Source organism: Leptonychotes weddellii, chromosome 5, assembly GCF_054177405.1.
Source record: "Leptonychotes weddellii isolate Sample4059 chromosome 5, ASM5417740v2, whole genome shotgun sequence".
NCBI classification, from domain to species: Eukaryota; Metazoa; Chordata; class Mammalia; order Carnivora; family Phocidae; genus Leptonychotes; species Leptonychotes weddellii.
The window spans coordinates 46,884,561-46,894,108 of NC_138373.1; the positions used below are offsets into that span (position 1 = coordinate 46,884,561).

General features: G+C 48.5%; 1 protein-coding gene across 1 annotated transcript in view; it reads right to left on the minus strand.

Annotated features, from left to right (window-relative positions):
- UCMA (upper zone of growth plate and cartilage matrix associated) overlaps nucleotides 1-9,284 on the minus strand; it is an 11,292-nt gene extending 2,008 nt beyond the window's left edge. The window contains exons 1-4 of the mRNA XM_006729058.2: nucleotides 9,227-9,284; nucleotides 8,833-8,898; nucleotides 8,637-8,732; nucleotides 4,346-4,444 (exon numbers count right to left, since the gene is read on the minus strand). Coding sequence (XP_006729121.1) covers nucleotides 4,346-4,444; nucleotides 8,637-8,732; nucleotides 8,833-8,898; nucleotides 9,227-9,284 — 319 coding nt within the window. The remainder of the gene's footprint in view (nucleotides 1-4,345; nucleotides 4,445-8,636; nucleotides 8,733-8,832; nucleotides 8,899-9,226) is intronic.
- Between the last annotated feature and the right edge of the window lie 264 nt (nucleotides 9,285-9,548).

Consider the following 9,548-nt stretch of genomic DNA (forward strand, 5'->3'; position numbering starts at 1 on the left):
AAAAAAAAAAAAAAGAACTATCCAGAAGGGATGCCTGGGTGGCTCAGTCGTTAAGCAGCTGCCTTCGGCTCAGATCATGATCCCAGGGTCCTGGGATCGAGTCCTGCATCGGGCTCCCTGCTCGGCGGGGAGCCTGCTTCTCCCTCTGCCTGCAGCTCCCCCTGCTTGTGCTCTCGCTCACTCTTTCTCGCCTATGCTCTCTCTAGCAAATAAATAAAATCTTAAAAAAAAAAAGAACTATCCAGAAAAGGGGGTGGGTAAAGCAAAGTGGAGGGAAATTTGATAATGGTTGATTCTGGGTTATGGTTATATTGGGGTTCAGTGAACTATATACTTTTACATATGTTTGAAATTTTTCAAAGTAAAAGGCCAAAAAGAACAGAAGGGAGTTTTTAGTAAGAAAGTCTTGCTGTTGCTGTCTTTAATCAGACATGTCTCTGAATAACAACTTCGTTCAATTGTAGAATTAGGCTCCTGATGCTAAGTCCACACTGCCTGTCGTTAGGGACCATGAAAGCACGAGCAGTTTGAACAAGTCCCTCAATGTGTAAAAAGGCAACCGTAAGACTCCTCAAAAAGTTAGACAGCATTACCACGTAACCCAACAATTCCGCTCCTAGGTATATACCTAAGAGAAGTGAAAATAGGGGCAAGTGAATGGATAAACAAAGAGTTATATATGCACATACACACACAATGTATGTTTAATTCAGTCATAAAAAGGAATGAAATATGCCAGACACAAAAAGACATGTACTGTGTGATTCCACTTATAGAAATACCTAGAACAAATTGGTAGAGACCAAAACGTATTAGAGGTGAGCAGAGACTGTGGGGAGCAGGGAGTTAACTCTTGGATATTGGGGACAGAGTTCATCTCTGAGGTGATGAAATGTTCTAGGAATCCATAGTGGTGCCGGTTGCACAACCGTGTGAACGGGCTAAATGCCACTGACTTGTACACTTCAAAATGATGACGATGCCAAATTTCATGCAAATTTTACCACAGTTTTTAAGTAGTTGTGGAAAATGTTGGGAGGATAGGAGGTTCTAACAGATAAAGATAGTATCAAGGACTCAGAACCCCCAAAGACGTCCTTTTTTCCAAATGTGGGCTTCACCACCAAAAAGCCTGTGAACCTGACTTTGGTGCTAGTGAACCTCATTCTTTGGGGCATTGGGCAAACAGGACGGCCTGGTGACGTCAGGATGCAGAGAAAATGGATGTCCCCATGGTCCTTAGCCCCCATGAGAGCCTGATGCCCTCAACAAGAAGGACCCCCTGTTACCACTGGGTATTCAGGCATCATGGCTGCTGGGTATATTTCCTTCCTCTGTGGGCTTGGAGTCGGTGCTACCCTTGACGCTGGAAATCGCCTTTGGGACTTAGTACCCCAGGACAGCCCAGAGCTTAGAGTCAGGCCCCGGCTGGAGCTTTGGGTCTTCAGCCCTTCAGACCTTTCTCAGGCCAGATAGATCAGCTACTCTTTGCCAATCTTGAGAGCATGGTTTTGACATAGAAGTTGATTATTTTTCTCCAGGTCATGCCAATTTCTTCGTACACCATTTCACTTAGACAAAGGGAAGGCCTCCCTGGTAAAGGCCCGAACAGTGTGGCTTTTGTGTAGGAGACCACCTGTGGCTGAGCGTGTTTAGCCAAGCCCAGATGGGCCGACCCAGACTTCCTTCCGGCTTTGAAGGTGGAAGCAGAGTTTTGCTCCCACACAGACCTCAGAGGTAGGAGCCAATACACTCTTTATCCTGGCACTTCCAGAGGCAGAACTCAAAGGCATAAAGGCATCTTTTCCTCATCAAACTAGGGGTTTTGAGTAGAGAAATAACCAGGAGCCACAGCCTTCCCAGAACAGGTCCGGTGTGTCCTGGATGGGCTGATGGGCCTTCAAGATGGGGTTCTCAGGCTCTCAGGAAGGTCCCTCTGGTCTAGACCACCTGCCTAAACTTCCTCCTTTGGAAATCCTAGGCCTTTCGTTTATCCATGGTCATCCCTCAGCATTTGCTTTTAAGGGGTAGGGACAAACCTGCAGCTGCTGCCAGTTATTCTGAGAATAGGTGACACGGTCAGATCAAAATAGCCAACCGAAAAACCAGGGTCCTGACTGGTGAGTGTGTGTGGGCCTCAGAGAAGGGCTGAGAGCGCTCCGCACTGGCGTAGAGGTTCACCAGCCCTGCGGCTACCACACCGCAGTACACTGCAGTCGGTGTTCTGGGGCAGAAGTGAGGGAAGAGGAGGAAAATTGAAATGCATTTCCCATCAGCATTTACCCTCAGGCAGGCTGGATCTGCTCCACCTCTTTGCCTTCCCTTCCTTTATCCAGCCCTGGGGAGACTGAAGGTGGGGATGGGGAGGGCGTGCTCTCCTTACCTCACTCACTCCAACTGCAGGGACCAATTCCCGGATCAAAGAGGTCCCCTAAGACCTCTACACACCTGACCATCCTTCATTTATAAGAACATTTCTTGGCTGGCAAACATACCTTGGTTCGGATCCCTGACTAGTGATGGCACCTTGGAAACTCAGGCACCCTTTCTAAGCCTGAGTTTTTGCAACAAAAACAGAAATTGTAAGACCTGAGAGGCTGGGTGTAAGGGTTGAGTGGTTCAGAGCAGTGCCTGACAGAGCAAGTACTCAACCAGTGACAACAGCTCTGTCATTACAACCCCCGTAGGCCTGTGGCCTGGCCTGCAGAGTCTTCATCTTTGTGGGTAAGGCCTCAGGCCCCCAATCACTGTCTCTCTGGCTTTAGTAGAGGACTGGTCATCCCCCAAGTGCCTGGCCCCTCACCCTAATTCATTATGAAAGGGAAAACAGTGTTCTCCACCCAGATGCTAGGGATTGGGACCAGAAACATTTACAAATGCCCAAAATAAAATCCTATTATTAATATGGTGAGTTTAAAAAAAGAAAAAAAAAGACCCTGAAGGAATTTTGCTGGCCGCATTCTCATTTTTAAATGTCTCTCCCCAAGCTGTTCACCAAGGTAAACAAATGTCCAACAGAAATATTTTGCCTCTGAGTTACAACGGCCTGCCCCCACCAACCCCCGGATGTTCCCAGAAAGCTTGATTTGGTGGGATCCAAGCCCAACACCTGTTTGCAGGGCTCAGGTGCCACCTGTGAGGCAGTGGGCATGGCCTGTAGCCCTTGGGTACCTGGTGATTGTATCCTGTTCCTAAGAGATGCCCTCAGTGACTGTTACCTCCCAAATCCACCAGAACATACAAGCCAGGAGGCTCATGACTTCAGAACGAAAATCATGGACTTTCTCTAGCAAAGGGCACCTAAACTGGGGCCCTTTGTCCAAGCTCATGTACATTCAGGAGCTTGCTTGGGAGCATTTCATCTTGAAGTGTGGGGGAAAGACCAAAACAAAAATAAACATAAATGCACACTCTGGCCTGCTAGCCTCCGCCCTGATCAGTGTTTCTACAGGGTTTTGCTCAGGGTGACACTTGAGGACACTTAATAGATGATAAGTCCCATCCCATGGCATGGGAGACTGGTTTGAAAACAGCACCTCCCTCTGCCCATGCCCATGCCCACACCCAGCTGCCACCACTGAGGCCTTGGTGAAATCAGCATTGCCTAAGGGAGGCAGGAGTCCTGAGGCAGGGAACAAAGTGTGCCGTTTGCCTCTCAAGAGACTCTGACACAAAAGCCAAGGCTTAGAAAAGATAAGAGCAGTTGGATAAGGGCACAAGCAAAGCGTATAAAACTTAGCACATGCCTAACACTAGGGGTGAGTTGCTTTCTGAGGTCAGGTTTCCTGGCCCCGCGTCAGGCTCTCTGATTAGTGGGGAGCTTGCTTCTCCCTCTCCCTCTGCTGCACCCCCTGCTTGTGCTCTCTCTCTGTCAAATAAATAAATAAAATCTTAAAAAAAAAAGATACTGATTATAGTGAATAGGCAAACAAAGGCCAGAATGAGTAGTTCCTAGAGCCATTCTGTTGATGTGAATCCAGGGGAGTTGAAAGTGAGTTTGAAACCTTTCCAACGCACCTGTAACCAGAGCTAAGCCACTAGCGTAGGGGCTAAGACAGGGAACACAGGCAACCACCGTAATCCCCAAGCAGGAGGAGAAAATACGATCAGCCAAAATTTCCCCAAGCCAGTGGAAATATAGGTGTTGTGTTCTCTTCTGTGTCTTCTCAAGTTCCGTAGCCATTTGTGTGACTTTCTTCCTTCAGGACTCCAATAGATGTGAACTGAGGAAAGAGCCTCTCTTACCCCTCCCTCGTCTAATTAAAATTTAGGGAGAAGTGGAAGCAACTTTTGATTTTCCCCCAAAGGCCCATTTCCCCGAAGATACTGGCTGAAGAGCTCTTACCGTCATTTTGCTCCTCCACGAAGTTCTCAAACTCGTTCCTTTGTTCCTCGTAATACTCTCTCTGCAGCTCATCAGCCCGCAGCTTCTGCCTGTTCTCCACTGGGGAAGGGCAAGAAGTGAGAGTTGCCTCCAAGAATGGGGACAGCGGCACGCATCCAGGGGAACACTGATCATTTTGCCTGAGAAACTTGAACCTGGCGGGGAAGGGTTGTTTGGGAGGGGGACGGATGGGGGCTTCACGAAGATGATTTACTCCTGACACAGACTTTAAAACTTGAAGGACCCAGGAACTCACCCCATCCAAGCACCATATTTTGCAAATGAGAAAAGCAGTTTAGCTTCACTCATAAAATTAGTGGTGCATCTGAGTATCCTGGGCCAGTTAGAAACTAGAAATCCAATGATTAGAAATGAATTCTAGGAGGGAATAATCAACTTAAAGTTAATTTCAAAGTCCCATGTTGGGCTCCGAGCTCAGCAGGAGCTCTCTCAGGCTCTCTCTCAAATTAATAAAATCTTTAAAAAAAAAAAAAGTTAATTTCACATTAATACCTCTAAGTCTTTAGTCTTTGAGCACGTGTCACAGCCAAAATGTGTGCGAGGCACAGATTAAAAAGGCAAGTAAGAAGGATTCTGTGCCTATATTTTAGAGGCCTGTAGTCCAGATAAGGAAAAAGATACAAAAATAAGTCATGCCCAGCAGTATGGCTGTTGTGATAGAAATGTATACAGGGCACAATGATGGTAGGGATGATAAAATGAGGTAGGGAGATCTGAGAGGATCCTTGATATCCGTGCCCTTAGGCAGTTCCCTCCCTTTGTGTGGGCTGGCCTTAACTGACTCTTCTAGTGAGCAGAAGATGGAAGACATGATGGAATGTGGCTTCCTTCTTGGGCATCTCTTGTTCTGAGGGAAGCCAGCTGCCGTGTTGTAAGTGGTCTCATAGAGAGGCCCACTCATGGCAAGGAACTGGTGGCTTTGACAGAGAGTCAGCAAGGCACTGAGGCTTGTTTGAAGGCAGATCTTGCCATCAGGCCTTAAGATGACTGCAACCTGGGAGAGGTGCTGAGCCTGAGGCCCCCAGCTAAGGCATATCTGGACTGCTGAGCAACTAGGAGACTGTAAATGTGGTTTTAAGCTGCTAAATTCAGGATCCATTGGTACACAGCAATAGATAACTGGTACAGAATATGAGGTGATCAGGTAAACTTCCTGAAGATACTGACTGCAGGTATCCCTTATTTTGTAAGACAATGCATTCTAGTAAAGTTGGCTGTAAACTTATTTTTTAAAAGATTTTATTTATTTGAGAGAGAGAACAGGGAGAGCAGCAGAGGGAAAGGGATAGAGAATCTCAAGCAGAGTCTACGCTGAGCGTGGAGCCTGATGTGGGGCTTGATCTCACAACCCTGATCATGACCGGAGCTGAAACCAAGAGTCGGACGCTTCACCAACTGAGCCACCCAGGTTCCTCAGATGTAAATTTTTTTATGAGAAATCTGAGTTCCACGTGATAACATTGGGGGGTACACCTCTGTGGTCAGAAGAAATACACCAGTGATAAGTGAAAACTGTCACCAAGAACATACAAATATGGGAACCATTCCTTGGCAGTTGAACAGCGTAGCCCCCCAGCAGCGCCTTGAGCCCCAGTGGGAATCCCTGCCTGAAACACCACATCACACCTTCACCAGCAGGTGAGCTGTTCCTCACCTGCTTTATTTCAGCCTGAAAAAATCTTTCTAGATTGGAGATCTTTTGGTGTAAAATAGTTCCCTGGTTCACCCATTTCTACCCTTAAATCTTGACCTCTTCTTAACCAGAGCTCTGGTTGTCTGAAAGAAATTATTGAAAGCTCTCTTAGTATCAAGATAGTTGCTTTTAACTGGGCTTCAGCTGGACAAATCCACAACAGCAGGAAGGCCATATCTGGTACAGGAGGAACTGGTCCCTCAAGGACACCTCACACTCCTCTGGTATGATCACACCAAAGAGGGGAGACTCAGGCGCCGTTGTCCCCACCAGCTTGGCTGTGCAGGAGGAAGTCAGGGGGACAGTGATGATGAAAGAAGAGAAACTGAGGAAGCCGTTGGGTTCTTGCCTCACCCCACATTACAGGGGTGCTAGGACAAACAACAAAGGATTTCTTTGTGTGATAATAGTACCATAAACCATCTGAAATGTTTGAAAGTTAAGTGGCCTACAATAATAAGTAAATTAATTAAATACTTGTTATTTATATTACATTACTTTATGTGACTAAGAGTAAAAGTCCAATTACTGTGAATTGGTCTCAGTGCAGATTCCTTAGGTAAATCCCATGCTTTTCCCACACTTAAGCCTTTACCCACATAGTTGTGGGACTCTGGAGGCAGAAGGAATTGGTACTCCAGTCCTTCCCCCACACTTACCCCCTTGCCCCACATCCATACATTTCTTAAGAGGGAATTGAGGCTCAGAGAGGTGCAGTGACCTAATCAAAGTCACACAGTTGGTCAGGGCATAGCTTGGGACGAGCCAGAGCCCCAGGTGCCCACACTCCACTGCTTGGCCCAAAACACACCTTTCGTGGCACCATCCCCCTTATTTCGCACCCTGAGCCCGAGTGTTGCTCCAAGTCCTAGAAACCCACTGGGGATAGGAGGGAAGGGGGTTTGGAGTGTAGGAAGCAAGTGCTTAAATGAGCCATCACTAATTCCTAAAGAAGCATTTTCCATTCCTATATACTTCAAAAAAGAAGCAGTCTTCCCAAATTGCCTTTCTGGAGATGCGACAAATGGGACCCTTGACTCAGCAACAGCTAAGAACAATTTAAGTCTTGGGACAAAATGCCACGTTGACACTGTGCATCCTGTGCATCATGTACATCCCTTCTGAGGTTCTGCATTTCATTCTTAGTGCCTCCTCTCGTCCTAAAGGAACCTCCTGCATCTTTACCCAGAAGCTTAGAGATGTCAGGTGCCTATTTCCTGGTTCCAGATTCCAGTCTATCAATGTCACTTGCCTTTTACCCAGCCTGAGACATAACTGGGCATTGTTCTCCTGCCCACACAAGGGAGTCACGCAGATGGTAGCAGGGGAACTCAGGTGCATCCTATGTTTTCACCAGGCTGTCCTGTTTGAGGTGAGGGACCTCACGACTTATGTTTGAGGTGAGGGACCTCTGGCTTCATCATGCTCCTCGTGGTTCTGAATCAGCTTACAAGGATGGAAACTATTCGCCTCTCCTAAATTCACACCTGTTCCCCACTGGAAGTCTGCCAGGAGGCCGCTTATCTGATTTCCATCAAGAACTGCCCGGCCTTCATCACAGCCCTTCCCATGTTTCTGGGTGTTTGCTACCTTCTAAATCTCAAGTTGGGTGAGGCCTGGAGATTTTCCCCCAGTGTGGTTCATACTTATTCAGTTGGTTGGGGGTGGGAGAAAGGAATTTCATCTCCAAGCATTTTCATCATTTGAAAACAGTCCTGTTATTTTTACTGAGCAAGTTAGCCTTGCAGAGCATGCCGAGGTACACAGAGTTTATTCAGACATACGCGCAAGTAATGAATCAAGCCACAGACTCAGAGACAGAGCTCAGAGTCCTTGGAAGAATCTAGTTCAAGGGCAGAAAACTTAGATGCCTTCAAGGGTCGGCAGGTCATGGAAATGAGGGTCCCTGTCAGGCAGGGGACAGCAGGGCCTACTTCAGACTAAGAAGGAGACACACTTCCAAGCTCAAAAGCCTTCCAAATGCATTGAAAATGAAAATTTAAAAAACAAAACAAACACACAAAAAAACACTGCTGGCTGAATACCACAATTTCAGGGGCTTATAAATAAGGAAACTTGGGGCCCGGGGAGGAAGAGGCCAAGGCCACTTAGCACAGCTGTCACCAAGCCCACAGCCCCAGCTCCCAGTCCCATGTGCCCTCTCCGTGCCTGTAGTGCTGGTGATTGCTCTTGCACGTGAGGCACTGTCTGATACCCCCAGAAACCACACACCCAGGTACTGTGTTCCCTCCTGACTAAAACATATTTCTCCTTAACGTTTTAAACTTCCTGAAATTGGGATGCATCTCATCTCTATTAAGTGCGTTCGATGTAGCCCTGCCCCTTTTTGTTCCTTCCCCTGGTGGTGTAGTCAAAGATGTGACCTGCAATTGAGGGAATGTGGAATTTCTAATTCAGAACCGCCATCACTTTGATACCCAATGGCCTAGGTGGAGCCTTCCTTGATCCCCCAGCAGTCCCCACAGCCCAGCTGACTGTGAGAAAGGAATGGGAGGGGCAGGCCTCCAGCATCCTTACCACTGGCCTCGTCTCGGGATTTGGGGGACCGCTTGCCGCGCTTCTTGAGGAAATTTGAGGCATCTAATTCTTGCATGAAAATCTTCTGTTCCACATCTGAAACCCGAGAGGCCCGTCACAACCAGCCCAGGTTCGCCAGGGTTACCGCAGTAGCTATCCCACCCACCTTGCACCCCTGGGTGGCCCTCGCATTCACCTTCCTGAGCCTCTTGTCCTGCCACCTGCTGGGTACCCACCGATGCACCAGTCCCCTCCTGCAGCACTGTGGGAGAACACAGGGTGAGGGCTGCGGTACCTCAATGGGAGCTGGGCTCCCCAGAGCTGGGCTGGGACAGCCCTTCCCAGACACTGTGACTTGCCAGGCCCCAGTGTGGGGCACTGGGGCCCGCAAATCCCAGCCACAGAGCGGTCTCCCCAGGAAACCACCAAGCAAGCTGTTCTTTCTGTGTTGTGTTATACACACACTCACACACACACAAACACACACACCCAGGCACAGCTGTCTTAACAGTAAACACCCCCCTTCCTACCTGGGCCAGCTGAGCAGCCTCACCTAACACCAATCCATCCTGGAGCCTCCCCATACTCACTGGTCAGGAGCACAGCAGCTGAGAGACAGGAGGCCATGAGCAGCTGTCTCCAGGCCATTGTTGGAGGGGCTGAGGCTCTGTTTGGGAACCACAGGGCAGAGAGGGTTCTGCAGACCCTGAAGCCAGCCGCCAGGTCCTCACGTCTGTGCCAGGCATGCCAGGTGGGAGGGAGGCAGGAGACCTGGATGCCCCTGGGCGGGGGGGCGTGGGAGGGGTCTCAGCAGTGGCTTCCATTGGCTGCTTCCTGGAGCACTGGAGATGTTTTTGGCATCCTGCAGACCTTCACAGAAGCAGAGCCTGTCGTCGTCAGGTCCCGGCCGAG